The sequence below is a fragment of the Gobius niger genome (genome assembly GCF_951799975.1).
Source record: "Gobius niger genome assembly, chromosome: 6".
Taxonomy (NCBI): Eukaryota; Metazoa; Chordata; class Actinopteri; order Gobiiformes; family Gobiidae; genus Gobius; species Gobius niger.
Genome location: NC_136857.1, coordinates 12,613,090 through 12,633,104, shown reverse-complemented (window position 1 = coordinate 12,633,104; position 20,015 = coordinate 12,613,090). Strand labels below are relative to the sequence as shown.

The 20,015-nt window shown below is 40.1% G+C and overlaps 1 protein-coding gene across 2 annotated transcripts in view; it reads left to right on the top strand.

Moving 5' to 3' along the window:
• The window catches only part of camkvl (CaM kinase-like vesicle-associated, like), a 39,881-nt gene extending 20,212 nt beyond the window's left edge, over nt 1-19,669 (top strand). The window contains exons 2-11 of one of the 2 annotated variants that reach the window (XM_079559183.1): nt 12,082-12,188; nt 12,531-12,662; nt 13,977-14,051; nt 14,956-15,094; nt 15,509-15,629; nt 15,791-15,866; nt 15,933-16,069; nt 16,338-16,416; nt 16,482-16,569; nt 17,744-19,669. In XM_079559183.1, coding sequence (XP_079415309.1) covers nt 12,094-12,188; nt 12,531-12,662; nt 13,977-14,051; nt 14,956-15,094; nt 15,509-15,629; nt 15,791-15,866; nt 15,933-16,069; nt 16,338-16,416; nt 16,482-16,569; nt 17,744-19,033 — 2,232 coding nt within the window. In that variant the 5' untranslated portion in view covers nt 12,082-12,093 and the 3' untranslated portion in view covers nt 19,034-19,669. The remainder of the gene's footprint in view (nt 1-12,081; nt 12,189-12,530; nt 12,663-13,976; nt 14,052-14,955; nt 15,095-15,508; nt 15,630-15,790; nt 15,867-15,932; nt 16,070-16,337; nt 16,417-16,481; nt 16,570-17,743) is intronic. The other variant, XM_079559184.1, reaches the window with a different exon arrangement.
• The last annotated feature ends 346 nt before the right edge of the window (nt 19,670-20,015 follow it).

The window sequence follows — 20,015 nt, the reverse complement described above, 5'->3', positions numbered from 1 at the left end:
TTCTTTATGTTTCCTTACTGCCCTATTTTGGCTGAAGTCAGTACTGTAGTTTTGGCTTTGACGCACAGTGAAATCCTTAAAAGTTAACTTTTTTTTTGGCCCATCTCTGACCTTTTCTGAATTATTTATCAAACTCTAGTCATTATTTTTGAGCTTTTTGGCTCACACTTCTGCAAAACAACCTGTAACAGTGAATTGTTTTCCGTATTGAGGGTATGTGCTTATCAGCCGGTTGCTATTTTTGGCTTTCTATTATTGTCAAAACTGTGGGTATTACATTTTAAACACACATATCCTCGTATGGATTTTCTTGTCAAATGCAGACAATTGCGTTTGCTGCTGGAGGTCAGAATTGAGGATACTGTGGAGTCAGAGTGCACCTGCCTGTCAGCTCCACGTTGTGTGTGTCATGAAAAGGCGGATTTGCAGCACCGTTCCCCACGGATACACTTAAGTCCGCAATAGGCCCGCATCGGTCCACTTTCCTAATGAGGCAACAGGAAGCACAGGGCCTACTGAGGAAACAGGAGCATATGAAACAATATAAAACATTCTACACAGAGAGGGAGAGAGATAAGAAAGAGGTAATAAGGAGAGAAGGGAGGGCTGTGTTCAGAGCCAGCTGTACATATTTACAATGGAACTGTGGGGAATTTGTTGATACCAGTTCAGAATGGCAGTGCTCTATTGGTGGATTTTAGATGACATCGCATTATTCTGTTGGCCGGCACCTGTATGTTTCGTGCTCTCATCTCAGAGAAAGAAGTTCCCGGGTTCAATTCAGGGCAGGGTGGAGTCCTTCTGTGTGGAGTTTGCCATCTCTCTGTATTTCTCTGTACAATGGGCTCTCTCTTGGACCAAGGCCTTCCCTGAAAAAGAGATTCTGAATCTTTCTTCATTATCCAAGTTATGGAAAAAAAAAAAAGCAGTATAGCGGTATTTGGACCCCTTGGGTGCTCATACTGTATAGAGATTTTCTGACCTCAAGACCCAAATAACTTGCTATTCTCGAGCAGTGATTCTTGGAGACTTTAGGACCACTGGAACCATCCTTCTAAGAGTTTTTCCTTAGAAATGTTTGACACACGTCCTTTCTAAGTTATAACAACAACAACACAAAATAGCAAAAATATGCAACACATATACACGAGTAAACAAAAAAATTAGAGCCAGCGACATTAGACGGATTCATGCAAAGTGTTCCAGACCTTAGGCATATACAACTGAAATGCAGCTTCACCATGGTTAGTCCTGACTCTGGCCACCACCAGGAGACCTCTCCCTGAGCATAGGACTAATGTGGCCATAGTTCCCAGTTATGGTCAGGACTCGACAGCAGCATTCTGAATATTCCAGCATTTAGAGAGGCCTGTGAGCCGTCACAGTTGTCTAATCTGCTAGAAACAAAGGCACTGATTAGTTTCTGGTTCAGACACTTTCAGACACATTTGTTTTATCTTGGCTATGTTTTTAGATGTCAAAGGCTGCAGATGTTATTGATTTAAGCTCAAAATCAGGTCTGTCCATCTTCACCCCTAAAGTTTTCACCAGATTTTGGTTTCAGAGAGTGAGCCTCAACGGGACGAATGGCACTGTCTTTCTTTCTGTTGGCCAACAACAATTCACTCCATTGTATTAGTTGACCTATTGGAAGCATGTACAGATTGAACAAGAGGGGTCCCGGGGTTGATCCCTGGGGAACCCATGGGTCACCACCATTTGGTCTGAGGCAGTTTCCCATCTCAATCAAGTACGTTCTGAGAATATGGCCTGCGTCCTGATACTGTATTTATAACCCCATGAAGTGATGAATGATCAATTTTCTTTTTCTGGATGCCCAGGTGAATGTAAAGATATCAAATCTGTGGTGCTAATAATTGTGACACTGCAACATGTGTGTACTTATTTATTTAGGTTTTTGTGATTTAAACAATGACTAGGAATATTTTCTGTTAAAGATTACAGGACCAAACAGGGGCTGCCATGTGTTGAGGGCACTGTGGAAGATCAATTCAATCATTTTTGGATTTAAGATAGTGCTTAGGGTTAGGGAATGCGTGCTGTAATCAATGCTTGGTTGGTCCAATCAAATATGGTGACCTGTTGTTGTGGCGACTTTTTTCTGGGTCAGGCAGTGTAATAAAATAAGGTGTGAATTATACATTTAGCAGTACATGTAAAACGCTGTGGTGACGAAATAGTAAGTTTGAATTTTTATGCACAAATGAGCTCATGAATATGCATGTCACTATATTGTAATGTAAAGTGCTTTTTAGTAAGAGCACATTGCCTATGCTTAAACCAATGGAAAATATTATGAAAAGATTGTGTGCACAGCTTTTCCTGTATGTTTCATTGTGAACCGCTCTGATGAATTTTTATTAACGTTTTCTTATTAAGCCTGTATCTGGCTGTGCCTCGCAGTCACACAAACAGGATCTGTGGCCAATGAGGAATTTTCAAGTTATAACAAGCTCAGCGTGGACCCCTACTGGGAATATACTGCAAGGAAGATTATATTATGTACCATCCACTTCCAACTACTGTACAATAAAAGCTGAGATTAAGCTCTGACTTTCTGTATATAGATGATAACTATCAATAAAAAGGATGCCGTACACAAGTCATGTATTGAGTAACTGTAGAATGTTGAAGAAAGTGTACCTCTTGCTGCTACTGCTGATGTTACCAACACTGTTACTGTTAAAGGAATAGACCACAGTTTTTCCATACTGAGATATGTTCTTACCTGAGCTTAGACAAGTTGATGCGTATCTGTCTGGTCTTTGTGCGTGCCCTCAGTCACGCAAATAGACCAAATACGTTGTTAGCATTTAGCCTCTCCCAGCAAATGCCGATAGCTCCAGTTTGGAGCTAAAGGAATAAAAAGAAGTACTATATTGTAAGGCATAATAATACCTTTGACGTCCACACAGTAAAGTCGAGGTGCTCCTAAGGTATTATTATTACGCCTTACAATAAAGTACCCCTTTTTATCTGCTTAGAAAATCGACATGTTTATGTTGCGTAACTATACTTGGATCGTGCAACTTTTCACGTAACTGTATTTAAATAGGGGAAACGTGGAAGAGCTTGGAAGCCTCTAACTTGACCCGAGTTTGGAGCTATAGGAATATGCTGGGAGAGACTAAATGCTAACCTGGTCTATTGGTCTATTTGGTTTATTTGGTCACAAAGACCAAACAGTTACCCATCAACTCGTCTGAGCTAAGGTAAGAACATATCCCAGTATGAATAAACTGTGGCCTATTCCTTTAACCCCTTGACATCTGAATTTATTTTCAATTATAATAAAAAAAAAACATATTGTCAGTGTTTTTGCTTTCAAGCTGATGCTTAATTAAGTGGAGTCTTGCAGGAAGTGCCGTTAAGGGGTTAAGACCGTCAACATTACTCTTCTCTTCTAGTCCTCCTTTTAAAAATCACTGTCACTACAGAAAACCTACTCAGACACGAGGAGGACATGCAAACTCCACAGAAAGACCCCATCTGGCCGGGGATCAAACCCAGGACTGTTTTGCTGCAAAGCCTGAGCACTGTCCACTGCACCACCACTGTTTCATGAACTTACAGGCTAGTTTTCTAGTATTTCCTAGGCCGCTGCAAGCCATTTCTCCCTGAGCGTTTCTGTGACAATGACCCTGAAAAGTCACCCTGCAAGTTGTGAAAAGTGCCTATAAACACGTCCTTGTGAAGAATCAGAATATGAATGAGTTTGGATCACAATTATTGATTTAGCGGCTGCCTCTTTCATTGTTTGTAATAAAAAACAAAATCAGGTATAGGGCCTTTAAGTGTTGATCAAAACTTCTATTTTAAAATACATACTACTTTTCCTCATAGCTTCCCTCCTGTTAAGTTTGATTTTAACAAGCAGAGTTTGCTGATAATTGGTCGTGTGCTGCTTCCAACGTCATCACAATTCCTCAGTCTGGGGCCGCTCTCCCTCTGATGTGTATTCTATCCTCACAACTCTTTATGTCCCAGTTTCACGTCACACCATCGCCCCGATTAAGAAGAAGTGCAGCTCGAAGCTCCTTTCTCCCCTCACAGTGCGAAACAAACTGGGCTATGAGTTCACATTAATGCCATTACACCCAATTCCTCACTGGAAACATATCTTTGTGGGACAAATAAGTGATACGAATGACGACATAAAAGTGCTTTCAGCTAATCTGCCCAGAATAATTATACTGCAATTATTTCCTAATTAAATGCACTGAAACTCTTACATAAGGGAGATAAACTAAGGGGATGTTTTTACAGCGTTTGAACCCAAAGCAATGCAAATGAAGGGGTGCAGTGGAATAAATCATGCTTAGGATTTTATTAATGAGAACCATTATAGCAGTGGCAGCTCTACTTACATGGATTACACGAAAAACACAAACAAACACAAGTTATCAAAAGGCTCTGTGGATTATGAAGGGCTTGCACTTAATTTCACACTGTTTTTGTGGTGTTTTTAAAAAAAAATTACATTGGATGCAAAACATTCTCTTAAAGAAAATAATCAGCAGAACCTACATTATTTAAATATGCTAAAAGTATGTTCGAAGAATATTAGAAGTTTAGATCTTCTGTGAGTTCAATTGAGACATGTATTTCCAGTACAAAAAAGCAGTCAGGCAAATTCAGTTATGGCTCAAAAACACAGTGGCGCAGCCAGAAGGTCTCCGGTTTAATCCCTGGGCTGGGCCTTTCATGCCTGCTCCAGGTTCTCTGGTTTCCCCCACCACTAAAAACATGTACAAAAAGCCAGGATGAATGAGAGTGTGTTTGTGAATGAGAGTGTGGTACTACAGATGCTTAATAGCTGGAGTGTTTACGTACGTTGATTGGAAGTGACTGAAACAGTGTGGGTTGTTTGACTGTCAAATAATGTATGTGCACACCCACTATATTGTGAGTGAGGTAGTAGCAGATTCCAAACCAGTAGGGATGTTAAGATTAACCGATTTTACAAATACCATGGTTATTAAAGCGGTAGGTTAATCGCAACAATTTAAAAGCCCAAGGTAGATCGTCTCATGAGTTATTTGTGGGCACTTGTCATTCGTGTTGAATCCGCTCCAAAACACATGAAGTCAATGGCAGGTTCAATAAACAAATGGGGAATCTTATCCATTTCCATAACTGCCAAAGGAAGACTCCCAAAAGAATCATGTGCAGCTGCAATAGGGACATGAACTGTGTGAGCGCATGGAAAGAATCGAAAACATCCACATAAATTTATTTCCATTAGGTATAGCTATGCTGCCTATTTATTATTTTACTTTTTATTATATTATTTTACGTTGTTTATATAATGACAAAAGCATAAATATAAAAAATAACATAGGTTGAATCTTGAATAGGTTTTCGATTAAAACAACCCTTAAAGGGTCTAGATCAGTGGTTCTTAACCTGGGTTCGATCGATCCCCAGGGGTTCGGTGAGTCAGTCTCAGCGGTTCGGCGGAGGTCAAGACAATTACCCGACTCGTATGATTCGTGATGACACGCCCCGCTTGAAGGGTTCGGTGAAAGCGCATATGAAACGGGTGGGGTTCAGTGCCTCCAACAAGGTTAAGAACCACTGGTCTAGATCCAAGTTGGTCATTTTTATACTCACTACTGCCACCTCAGGTCTTACGCGTAACTGCAGGTTCTATATTAAAGGAACAGGCCAGCGTTTTTACATACTGAGATATGTCCTTACCTGTGCTTAGACGAGTTGATGCGTTCCTGTCTGTTTTTTGTGCGTGCGCTCAGTCACGCACAACGACCGAACGAAGATGTTGTTAGCATTTGGCCTCTCCCAGCATTTTTCCTATAGCTCCAAACAAAGACCAGACAGGTACGCATCAACTCGTCTAAGCTCAGGTAAGAACATATCTCAGTATGGAAAAACGGTGGCCTGTTCCCTTAAGCTCGAGCATGACGGTGCTTCGGATCGAAATGATCGAGTGACAGTGCAGGATTTTAGAGGCAGTTGTGGTGAATAGGTCTGAGCTCATTCTACACAACAGGACATTGCTGGAACATGTAGGGGAGAGGGGGAATACGTGATTTTAACATTTTTAAACTCTGTATAGTCCCTTTAAATAAATATATATGAAAATGAACGTGAAATGTCTTGTGTCTCTTTGGTGAAGACAGGACTGTAAAGGTTTTGAAATGCTCAAGATTTTCTTCGTGACTCGAAAATTTAGAAACATCTCCACAAACCAGTAAAAATTGCTGCCACAGAGGCCTAAATGGCTGCACTAAAGAGTTTCCCCCCTCTGTAGCTATTTAAGGTACAATGTTTGTGGTGGTGGAAGTGGGAAACACAACCATGCATTTACACTAGAGAAAGCGTTGTAGATTCATATAGCAGTTTGGTATTAAAAAAAAAATGTTGTTATGATATTGATTGAAGAGTGTCGTGTCAGATCATAACGAGCAGCGGTCCCCTGTCTTTGTCACATCGGATGTATTTGCGAAGTGCACTGGTGTGTGAAACGTGTGCATGCATTTGTGAAGGCTGCTCTACATGTGAGTGAAGTCAGACATGATGACAAGATATCTACCGATCACGCAAGCTGAAATAACCAAAGTACTTAGTTACATGGGACAGTGGTTGGTACTATAAAATTGTTAATCGAATTATCCAATCCAATGGTCAATTATGAGCGATATTTGTTTACAATACATTTGTCAAAATATATATTAAACGCAAACATCTCCCCAAAAAAGGACTACAGTGCATAAACTAACAACTGCAACTATTATTTCAAGTATATTTTGATTTTTTTCTCATCTAATTTTGAATGCGATGACTTCCCTTTTTTTGTAAAGTGTAAAAACTTGGATGGATTGGTTGACGTTAGTTACTCAAATCATCAAAAAATTACTAGATTCGTATATACAGATCTTGGAGTAAGTAACACCGTGAAGGACTTCATGAGATCAAAAACACTCGTAGCTTTGTTTTTGTTAAGTGAGGGACTTCATATATTCTCTTGGTCAATTATGCATTTAGTTGATTATTGTTTTCTGCCCTCTTTTGGATCTGTTTATCTCTTCACTGTAAATATAACGTCACCACTCATCTAAACTGCGCATCATTTAATCGCATTGTACAGGATTGGTGCCTGCTGCTGATGATAATGACAGTGTTTGTGATTGGGAGGCATCGAGCCGCATCTGTTAAATCCAAGGACACATCGCCACAATACAACATATCGCTGCTCTACACAACCTTACCTACCTTTTCTCTTGTATTCAATAGATTTTGCTTGCATAGAATATCTTTAATTTGCGTTTGTGCACACTTCAGACGCCTGTAGGTGGCGGATAATGTCTGTTAATATTGAGCAACTGGCTAAGGTTTGTGTGCTGGCTCTGACCAGTCGATGTGAGTAAGAGATCGGTGGTGGTCAACCAGCTGTGGCTGAATATGTAGCTCCAATTATGTGGGAGAAATGATTTGTCGTAAGGAGGGAGAAAGTAAGAGGGGCACGGTTATCACAATATGTAATGTTCAATTGGATCAAAATTACATTATGTTTGAATGAGCTGTGCCTTCAACATTAGCAGCTCGGTGGATGACATGGATTTAACTTAAGAGTGAATAGACCGGTAATAGACTGGTAACATTGACATTGAGTTTTCACAAAGACTTTGCTCAGAGCTGATTAAAGGTATTCTCTTGAATTCATTTGGCTTCTCAGTCGGAGCCGTCTTAAGCTCACACTTGTGAAGAGGCACAGAGGCAGAGGCAGAGTGTGAGGTGCGATTCTCAGCCCTGTGTACCCTCACATCTGAGATGGCTGTGTTAATACCTGTGTGTGCGTGCGTGTGTGTGTGTCGCACAGCATTAACATAATCAAATTCATAACAAGACACCAAGTCAGAAATATTTCCTTTATACTTAGTAATGGTGTTCCCTCTTTCCCAATATAAAGGCAGAAAATGTGGTCCTTTGTTTTGTATTGCCACCCCACTCATACATTTTAATTAAAACCTATAGCCTTTTTCGGCACTACTCATAGTGACTTGTGCAATTTCAATAAAGCATCATGTCCTCTGTCAGTAATAAAGTCTGTTATGCTTCCCCTTGGCCTATAGTACCTCACATCTCACCATCTTTTTACTGCACTCGATTTCTATGCGTACTGCATGCCCAAAACTAAAATGTTCTACTTCTAACCAACCTCAGAGAACCTCAACATCTTCAGCTCTGCTTCCTCCGTCTCTCCGCCCGCTCTTAATGACATCCAGTTAACATGTCGAAGTACATGGGATTCTTTTTTACAAAGCAGACTTATTCATTCAAGCCAAGTATTTTGGTTACACATTTCTGCTGCCAGTGTGTGTCCTTCACACTCTACTGTAGCTGTGAAGTTGAGGGTGCTCTCAATATGCCTCTGCAGTTGTCTGTTATTCACTCGATGATTCTGCGCACCCCTTTTCTAAGCCCTTTGCACTTAGTCATTGTGTGCTTTTCTCTTTGCTATTCGTTCCACACCACCATTTATCATGTCCTTCTTCTTCCTCCGTGTTTTTTGTCAGAAAGATGTTCTTTATACAGCTGTTATTAGGAGGTTACATAACACAATTTTACTGAAACATTGAATCATATTGCATCATATATGAGTGGCCGTAATTAGCAAATCACAAAGACTAGTAATACAGTTTACTTTGTTATGATGTATTAATGTTGCTAATTTAGTTTAGATATGACAAACAGTTATGAAATGCATGTGATTCTTGTTTTAGGTTGGCAGTTCATATTTCAGTGTTCTCTCAAGTGTTAATGCTCCTGGACATGTTTAAATGTGCATCATAAACTAATCATAATATTTGCCATGTAAATTGTTATCAGGTATTGCTCTAATATCATGTATCTCTGAAAGAATTTATGGACATGGATTTCACATTCAGTATTTAAATGTGCATTATGGAACTTTTTATGTGGAAATAACTAAATATTTTGTTAGGGTTTATTACACCTTTTAGTGACTGTATGGGTGACCTGCAGAGCACCTTTACTATCACAATGGCCTCTAAGATGCTCCAGGATTCATTGTTGTTCGAGTTTCTGATAGGTTTTCACTGCTGACGGATTGTCTCCATAGTTACGTGTAAATTCCATCCAGAAAACCTACAAAACAATTTGTCCTGGAGTGTTGAAGAGGCCACCGTGATCGAAAGTAAAGTCGCCATGCTAACCACTCATACAGCCACTGGCTTAACAAAAGGTCAAATACACACTAATATCAGGGGTTTCTTTTTGCATAAAAAGCTCAATTCCTAGGAGGTCATTAGCCTGGCATCCAGGGTGATACCCCTCTGTTTATTTTATACACGGGGATAACAGTCTGGGCTTTTGCCGTTGTTAACAATCTACGTGAAAGCGGAGATCTTTTTTCTAATTAGCGGTAAATGACCAAAAACACATTGACAGTAGGTGAGTGTTGGGACTCATTATTCTGTTTGAATATTAACGCAAAATCGCTAATAACTGCCCTTCGCTGATTGGTTTGCTCCGCTTCCTGTTTGCTTGCGTATGCTCCGCTGTGGAAATCAAGGCAATTCGTTTACACCATTTGCTCATGTGCAAAACAGGTAGTACGAGCAAAAGTCAATAGCGGAGTAACTAACTTTTTTGCTTTTTTTTTTCACTTAAATAAGTGCAACATGCCCACAAATAGCTATGGGCTATTTTCCAGCTTGCACACACTGTACAGTATCTGTCTTGATAAATTACCTCCTTAATGTCATAACAGCAACACAACACACTTTAAATTTGGAATCACAAAAAACAAAGAAAAGAAATTAACTTTACAACTAATTAATGTCAGAATTTCTAATGGACAAAAGAGCGACACACTGTTATTACTTATAGTTACATACTGCTATTATGGACCTGGGTATGTAATATGAAAACAATGCCTCACATTTAGAAACAATTAATTGTAAGCTGTTATCTACTGTCAAAGGTTTGTAGAAGGGTAAAGCACTATGTTTTATATTCCCTGGTCAGTGCTGAATCTGTCTTGAACCACTTGCACATTTCATTTTCAAACATCAAGTTGAAGTGGCAAGACTGTGTGGGGATTTTTGCTGCGGTTACAAAAAAATTCCAGCAAGTTTAGCTGTAGCCTTTGGGGACAGTATTTGAGAGCAGTAAAACTAACAAGCACTCAGAAAAGTTATGTCCTTTGCCCTGTCCCTTCACAATTGGAGAGGGGCAGATGGTGCCAGTAATTCATATGGGACTGTTTGTTACTGCGGGAAAAGGAGCGCACTCCATTCATATCACTGTGTCCATCTTGGAACCATGTCGAGTGATTACAGCTGTTTGTTCTAATAATCTGTGTCAATCCAGTCACATTCTCCGCACATATGGACCTACTGCTACGTGCACATGTGCAAAGCCATCACTTTTTCACTCATACCCACCACATAGACACAACGAGACACACAACGCAGGCAGCAGCAACAGCACATCCCAGTGCTCTGGATTACAGATTAGAGATTAGGGCCAGCACTCAGATTACTACAACCTCACCTCCTCCATTTGTCATCCCCAAGCACCACTGGCCCTATCATCTGCATTTGTAATGATACATAGAGGGAAAACGTACCCGTAATGACGAAAGATGAGCCTACTTGTAAAATATGATTAGTTCTTCTATTCAATTTGCACAAATAATAAGACCCTCTAGACAGTTTTTTGATGAATTAGAATGAAAGTAATGCTTTAACCACATACTTTGTACAAAACAATGATGAAGAATCCATGATTGCTGCTATCCATCATTGCTATGCTGCTATTTTCTTCTACCTTCTAATAGCTGAAAACCCCAAAACCACTCGAGTTGACCCATTTCTGGCATTTTCTGAACATGTAATTTTACTAACGAAACAAAACATTGGCTGAGAAATACTCAAACCAAACTAAAACAAAGGAAAGGAATAATTTTTCTCACAGATAAATCTTAGTGAGGTGAGCTTCAAGCAAGCAGTGCTGCAGTGTTTGTGTTGGTTTTAAGGATGTGGGTGAGGAGTGCCTGAGGACTGTTTGGAGATGTTATATTGATTGCTGATTCACTATGTACATCCTTGATTCTGTACCTAGGCATTTAAGATTCACCTTGGGGTCAGTGTCTGTTTTGGAATAGAACATTATTTGTATGATAAATTGCAACACAACATTTCGTTGTTCTTTATGCTTTTCTGCCCCATCAGAACATAAAGACCTGTAAGTTTGATATGAACATTTTTCATGGAGTTTTTTAACTCGACATATTGTATTGAATGAGAAAGGGTGTAATGAGTGGGGCTGCAGCCCATTGATCGAGATGGATCTGTCCCACATTCAGGGCCTGACAAAGCATTTATCAATAAAGTAGCCTCAGTGAATTTATAGGAGACGAAGAAATAGCGAGATTAATTTGCCCCTTGCATTGTCCAAGATGAGGTGCAGACCAACTTGTTTATACAACACTTCAGTTATAAAAATAAACTTTCTTATGTGGTATTAAAGGATAGCATTCACACCTTTACTCTTACAGGCCTATACTACAAATTTGCAAATGCTATGATTCAGACTAGTAATAGCTGCTAAAGAGGCCATCTGCTCCTGGGGATAGAGGGACACTGGCCTTTCTAATTGAAGTTTAACTTGGATTTGACAGACGTAACAGAGAGTCCACGCAGATTTTGGCAAAAAAAGAGGGGAGCTTAGTGGGTAGCTCAGTGTCTGTTGACTAGACTGGCATGGACCCAGGCTCCCAGACGAGCGCGTTGCTCTGTGATCTGTTCTATCACTACAGCTCTCTTATGTATTGTGCATTTTCAAGGCTAATAGTAACGTCCGTCCTTTGATAACACACATCAACTCAAAACAGGCTTTCATAATGTTTCATCAGTGCCTCAGTGCCTCTTTGACATGCCAGCCATGCTTGCCATCCCTTTCCTCCGCTTATCCAAGTGCCATCCGCATATTTTATTTATCAACTCTGTGAACTTTTGACATTGCGTATCTCAGATCAATAAAAAAAAAAAAAACATCTGTGTTTTTTTCCAGGCGGATGCCATCATGCCGTTTGGGTGCCTTGCCCTGCGCGAGGGGCGGTCATACAACCACATATCTGACGTTACAGACAAGTATGAGTTTGGACAAGTCCTCCGAGCGTGAGTACCGCCAGTCTGTGTGTGGATTTCTGTAGTCAGTGTAATGTGCATTTTATGGCCGCTTTATAGCATTTCAATATGGTGTTTTGGTTTTCTTAATGAATCATCTGATGAATTGGATTGATTGGAGGCAAACTCTAAATGATTGACAGAAAGCAACTGTCATATGGTCCAAATGGTGCACAACAAACAGCAACAATATGCAAAAATTCCATGTATCTCTCTGTAGACCGTACCCTTTAAGTTGCAGACGTTACTAAACATCAGTCCAGAGTGCACAAAGTAAACCAAAATACAAATGATCATTATTTGTCTTTTGTGTATGTTTTGTTAATTGTGCAGGAAGGAGTTTTGCGAGCTGTGCCTGCTGAAGGAACGGCAGACAGAGAAAGTGTTTGTCTGTAAAAAATTCCTGAAGAAGGACGGCCGAAAAGTCCGCAAGGCTGCCAAGAACGAAATCATGATCCTGAAATTGTACGTAGCATGAAATCAAACGAGGTGACAGAGTTAAGTGCTGTGTAAATGTAGCGCACCTTTTAAAATTATGCCGTGAGTAGTTGGCTCTGCTCTTTACAAGTAAATTAAAAGTCAAAAACTCAGGGCATCACAACTGACAAACAACAAGGAAATATGGATAGTATTTTACTTTGCAGCCCATAATAGCAAGGTGATAAGATGGAAACAGTATGTGAGGAGAAGTGTTAAAACAGTATAAAGTGGGATGAAAAAGTGAGTACACCGTGTGGAATTTCATACATTTCTGCCTAAATTGGTCAAGTTTGGGTCCAACAATCCACTGAATATTTGTCTAGCAGTGCTGTGGAGCATCCAAGAGCTCTTTCGCAAACCAAAGTTGAATAGTTGGGGAGGAACACACAACGTAATGTTTCGAGGACAAATGGAACAGCGCACCAACATTAAAACCCATACTCACTGTGAAGTGTGGAGCAGGGAGAATAGTGGTTTGGGGGGTGTTTTGTTACCTCAGGGCCTGGACAATGTGCTATCAATAATATAAAAATGAATTCACACGTTTTTTTGCAGAAAGACCTGAGACATTCACAACAGCGTGGAATAAGTAAGCGATCCCTTGTATTATATAGCACACTTTCCCTTCTATTGCAGCAATAACTGCTTTTCTGTAGTTGCAGATTAGACGCTCACAATGATCAGGATGAATCTTGGACCATTCCTCTTTACAAAACTGTTGCAGCTCAGCGAGATTCCTGAGTTCTTACTTTTTCCTTCCTGTCCTATGAATGTTTACATGTTATGGCCATTAAAAATATAAAATATAAATGTAAATTTTTAGGTGTTATTAGTTTAAGCAAGCACTGATGATTCTTTTGATTTTAATAAAGATCAGACCACATTTTATGACCAATTTAGACAGAAATGTGAGAAATTCCACACGGTGTACTCACTTTTTCCTCCCACTGTATACTCATGGAAAATCCAGTTTCCAAGAGTATACAGTGGGAGGAAAAAGTGAGTGCTAACATGGTGAGTATTTTCGTGGTAATATAACACAAGTACCGGTAGAACCTTGCATTTGAAAAATTAAAGGTTAAAGGCAGAAAAACAAACAAGAAAACAACAACAAAAACATTGTGTATGAAAATAAATACTTCAAATGTACAGTGGCTGCCATCGTATTCTAAATGACCCAGTTACAGTTTTTAGGTGAACTTGATGATCTTATTAAATTTTACTGGTTTGTTTGTGAACATACAGTTGAAATAAATTGAACATTCACCTGTTAACTTACGTATTCTTACTTTTTCCCAGGGTAAACCACCCCAATATCCTTCAGCTGGTCGATACATACGAGACAAGGAAAGAATACTTTATAATCCAAGAACTGTGAGTTGTACCATTGAACACTGCATTTGTCTCACATAACCGTCTTAGTGTTTTGGAGCGTGCGTATTAATTGCGTTGTGTTCCTCCGCGTACCTTTACAGGCACAATATATCAGCTCAAGGGTAGGGCTCGCGTCTCCTCGCTTATTACCGTGTGCTCAGCTCCAGCCCTAAGCGCCAGAGCAAGGTGTTGGATTTGATATTTGCTCTTAGTAACACTACATTACTCAGAGCACCTGAAGCACTGTTTGGCATAAGTGGGTCTCTATGGAGGAGAAAGGATCAATATGGACCGAGTGTGGCCTGTCCATGACACTTGATAGCAGTGGCATCGTCCTCACTTGCTGCTTCAGTTCAGAGAAAGAATAGGGATTTGCAGTTAAATGACAGTGCTGTTTTGGTTACTTGAAAAACACCTTGAAGACATTTGTTAGTATTTTTAGTTTCCATGCCAAGGCTAAAAGGTTTTCTAGCACTGTGGGGTGATCACCTCAAACACTAGTAAAAGTGGTAGGCGTGGAGCAGTGTAGTGGGAGTTGAAAAAAAAACGTATACTGGATGAATAACGCAATAAAAACATTTTATTTGTGTTTTTGTGGATAGAAAAGGACTGTCGGTATATGCTTACCATATCCAAAATGTTGAGGGTTACACATGCATAGGCCAAATTCTAATTGGTATTAAAGTTTTATCTGATCAATACAAGACTGAAACATGAACAAAACTTGGGGAGAATAAATATACAAACCCTACCCCGATAAAGCTTTGGGCCTGTTCATCTGTTACATCAACAAAACATCAATGTCCTGATTTCATTGTAGCACATATGGTTTACTGCTACACTGTAGAGTTAAATGTGCTCATGAAACCTGTTGTGTCTCATGTTGTGGCTTTGTTCCCTTCAGGGCCACAGGAGGAGATGTCTTTGATTGGATCTTGGACCAAGGAAATTATACAGAGAGAGATGCTTCCAACGTCATCAGACAAGTGTTGGAGGCTGTTGCGTACTTACACTCCCTCAATATAGTTCACAGAAATCTGAAGGTATTATTCTCCAAAGCTGAACAGTTAATCAGGCAATAATGTAGATGTTTAAAATAGATTTCCCTTTCTTCAATATGTAAAAGCTTTGTAGACACATCAACACCCTTTATTCAGTAAGTAAGGATCTACAGTATTCAGTAGATCTTTTAAGTGAATAAACACTCTACGGAGTCGAAGACACACTTACAGATTGATGTCTTTGACTTCCACCACCACCAACACCAAAAAATTATAAAACAAGTTTTGATCTTTTATTGCATGACATTGAAGCGCCCTCTTCTGGGGAAAACAGAAATCTTAGAGAATCTTGAAATTACACTCAATTCGTTCACATTTTTCTAAAATATAAATGCACACATTCTGGCCTCTCGAATGACTTCAGAATTTAGATGAACTTCTGCCATTCTTTTTCAGCTGGAAAATCTGATGTACTATACAGAAAACAACCACAACAAGGTTGTGTTGCGAGACTTCTATTTGTCTCGATTTGAAAATGGGCCAATTACAGAACCATGTGGAACTCCAGAGTATCTGGGTAAGATCATTTCCATTGTTTTACCACTATTTTCTCAAAAATAGAGAATTTTGGTTGCGGTTGACAGCAACTGGAAAATCAGAATGAAATTTGACATTAGTTTGAATGAACCCACTCTGGTGACATGCACATCAAATTAACATCAGCATTTGTTTTTCCAGCTCCAGAAGTTGTAGCTCGTCATCGCTATGGACGACCAGTTGATTGTTGGGCTGTGGGCGTTATTATGTATATACTGTAAGTTCTCTAAATTCCTGGAATATTCTGTGATATACGCTTTTCTGACATGCTTCTCCATTTTAGTTTATCAGGTAACCCACCGTTTTATGATGAAACAGAGGAAGAAAATATGGATTTGCATAATCGCATAATCTTCTGTCGGATCGTTGCTGGTGACTTCGAGTTTGACTCACCATACTGGGATGACATTTCACCTGCAGGTACGCAGTATCACCACATGATGGCAACATGCTTCACCATTTGTCTAGTAGTCGGGTGGCACGGTGGCACTCGTGTATGTTTCGTCCCTGAAAAATGTGAGATAATAATTTCACTATCATTGCATGCCCAGTTAGTGTCTATAAGGCAACTGAAATAGTTAGGTTAATATAATTCCCATTTAGTCCCAGTTAAATAATTACATTGGATACATTGTGGTCATTTGTATTTTTAGTGTTTCTGATGTATCTTACTATATATTTCCTCTAGCTAAAGAGCTTGTGTGTCGACTAATGGAAGTGGATCAGATGCTCAGAATAACAGCACAGGACGCACTTTGGCATGAATGGTAGGCTACTTAACACTGTGATGAAGTTTCGACTTGGGCCTCACTTTTACTTCGACCCTGTTTAGGATTGCTGGAAATGGTGCATCAGAGAAAAACCTCAAAGATGGAGTGTGTGCCCAGTTTGAAAAGAACTTTGCCAAGGCTAAATGGCGGGTATGTCTACTTCTATTTATATTCTATCATTATATAATCCTCAAACATTTTTAATTTCCATATTACGTACTCATCGCAACACACTTATTTAAATGCCTACTTTATCATTAAAACAATCCAGAGGACAGAGACATATTGAGCTTTAATCCTTTTCTCTCTTTCTTCATGTGATGCCCAGGAGTTGAAGGTATTGTAGCTCACTGTATAAGGGAGAGTGGAAGGACAGGGCATGAGTAGAACTCACATTTTGCACAGCATGATTCATTGACTTACAGCCTATTTTTATATAGTAAGGATGAAATGAACATGTCTGGGCTGGAGTTTTTGGTCAATGCTCTGTTCCTATCCACTGTCACACACTGCCTTGTCCCAGAAGAAATCCATCCACTTTGCCCCACTTTCTGCACCAGGTTACTCTCAAAGTGGCACACTCTGTTCCTTTCTAACTCCTCGTCTGCACTAATATAATTTGATAAGTAAACTGAGATGAATATCAGCAACAAATACCACTATGTGCTTACATGTATGCTGAGTGCAGATAAGGAGGCTGGTTTTAGAAAGGATATGGGATGCAGGCCACTTTGGTCTATCGCACTACAGCGTAGATTCTGTGTCATTCCTCTTGAACAAATCCTTGCTTATTGTACCTGTAGGTTCCATCCCGGTTTAAACAGAAGCTGCTTGTATTCAGCTGCACTATAGTTTGTATTTTTCATGTGTTAAAACAACTTTTCACTTCAGGAGAATCAATGTTCCTGAATAATCCTAAAAAGGTATTATAGTGGCACTCATGTATGTAGGGTCCCTGAAAAAGTGAGATTTATCGTGGTAATGCAATGTTACCATTTGTACTTGGGGTAACGCAGTGTTTTAGTTGTGAAACCAGTGTCTGAAGGTTGACTGAACATAGATGGGGGATGTATTTTATTTGGGGTGTATTATTTGATATCTCGTGACAGTTAAAATTGTGTTAACTAATTTGCACTGTTCTAGACAACACTGCAACTCAATAACTTAATGATAAATCATTGTGCCTATATAGTAATTCCACCAAATGCTTTTATGTTTTTATTTCATACTATGCTCTGCTCACTTTTCTATAGAACCAGATCCAGATTAACCATATTTTTTTATATTAAAATGTATCTCTATGTCTTTTTTTTGTGCCTTGCAGAAAGCAATTCGGGTCACAACATTTATGCAGCGGCTGAAGAACACTGAGGCTCTGACTGACAGCTCTGCTGAGGTTCAGGCAGGGGAGGAGTCCCAAAGGACCAGTGAGGAGGGAGATAAGGGCACGAGTGATGGAGGGGTAACATCCAGTAGCGTGTCTTTAGAGGTGACGGTAGAAAACAGTCCAGTGGGTTTGGATCATGAAGCAATAGGAGACAGGATAACAACAAGTATAGGCCCAACAGTCGGTATTTCCCCTTCAGAACTTAAGGAACCTCCATGTCAGCAGAATCAATCATATGCAACACCTGAAACAGCCCAGGAAAAAATGGTCATTGATGGAAACAGAACAACAATGCCTCTCAGTCAAAATGGTGTCAGGGTCTCAGAAAGATTAGATGCAAATGTTGACAAAAAGCATGTTTCCCATTCCCCTGACCTCACTGACAAATGTAACATGGCTACACCATTCACTGGCAAAGTGCCCACAGGCTCAAACCCTGTTACAGTCACAGGCACACCTGAGAAAAAGTCTGGTGCACAGAGGGAGGACCACAGTGGAAACTGGTGTCAGACACAACTCCCGGAGGCAGTGGCTGAGAGGTCAGTGGCACCAGTCCTACCAGCGACTGGAGTGGGAGAGGTTAGATTAAGGTCTGAAACAAGTCCTTTGGTTAGAGGAGAGAGAGAGACCAGAAGAACAGACAGATACAGTGCTGAATTCAACCTATCAAGGACAGGCCCAACTCCTGGACCAGGGTGTTATTCCATTGGTAGTACAGCCAGTTTGGGTCGTCACGCAACACCATACCAACCTGAAATTAGCCCAGTTGGAATGGAGATTGCAAGTTTTGGAAATCCATATAGTAGTTCCCTATTTACAGGTGGTGCAGGGATTGGGATGTATGGGACTGGGCTACCACACACAAGTGACTGGCAAATGGACAGCGTGATCGAGCAGATTGAGAAGCAAATGGCAGCAGTGTTGGAGAAGATTGAGGGAGACATGCCGTCTTTGCTAGAGCAAATCAGTGACTGTCCGCCTGAACCGTCCCGAGTGGTCAGGAGCACACATGCTTCTCCTGCCACCTCCCGAGCCCCTCCACCTCTGCCCAGTTCCCCCAGACCTGCACAGCCTCCCCAGCCTCGACTCACTATCCCACCTCCCTCCTACCCACCCCCATCGCCGCCCACACACACTACAGCCTCTGCACAGGAACCAGAAGACGGACAAAGAGGTGTCACTAGCACTGGCCAGTCTCCAAGAGCTGGTACAAGCAGGGGGCATTGAAGAATATGCCCGGCATTGAGCAGTATTTGATGATTTGTAATTGAAGATCTATGGACTACTTACATTGCAACATAAATCTGTGCAGCAGTGTTCAGCTTCATACAGGACTATAGTTAAGGGAGCTTTTATTTTGCTCAAAAATTGTACATCTAAATTTCTTATCATGTGCATGAAGTCCTCATTACAGGTGTGGTATTCTGAGTAGCACAACGGAAATGTGTTATGTTTTAGTATCCTACTAATTGTAAATGCCCTACACAATATCACAGTCTTCTTGACTTTTTATCAACATATCATTCCCATTACCCATGATAACCTTTCTCTACATGTAGCTCTTCAGTGCACTGTATCTCCTCACAATCCTTTTTTAGGCCACATAATGAAAATCATACTGCAGGAGGGACATTGTTTTACTGAAAAAATAAACATATTAAAATATTTTGCCTATTTGTAAATAGCTTTGCAGTAACATACATAAGAGAGAAACACAAAACAGTCTGGTTAAAAGGTCAAGTTCCCCTATTGTATTCCTATGTCCTTATGTTTATTTTTGATAAGCATTTTGTAGAGCCAGATGTGTCTTTGCATTGTCTTCTGCTTATTCCATTATCATGCACATTTTTCCCGTTGTTAACGGTGTTGTTTGCTTCTTTAAAATAAAATGGAACGTGCTGGTGTATTTGCTTGTGTGGTTTGACTACAGTAGTTTAAAGCAGATCTTTTAATATCTATGCTTGAAGCCTACAATTCCCGGCAAACTTTGAGTCCCGGGCGGTTTCGTCCAAAATGTGAGTCTATCGGGGTGACATGTAGTCCAAATTAGAACTGATAGACTATTAGAGAATATTATCGTAATTTAAGATCATATCGTATTAAAATGCATCATCTGTGTCTTTATCATGCCACATGATTGGCAACATCACTGTTTCAGAGTCAAATAAATGAATACGCTGCTGCTGTTCCCCCTGAACCCGGGATAATG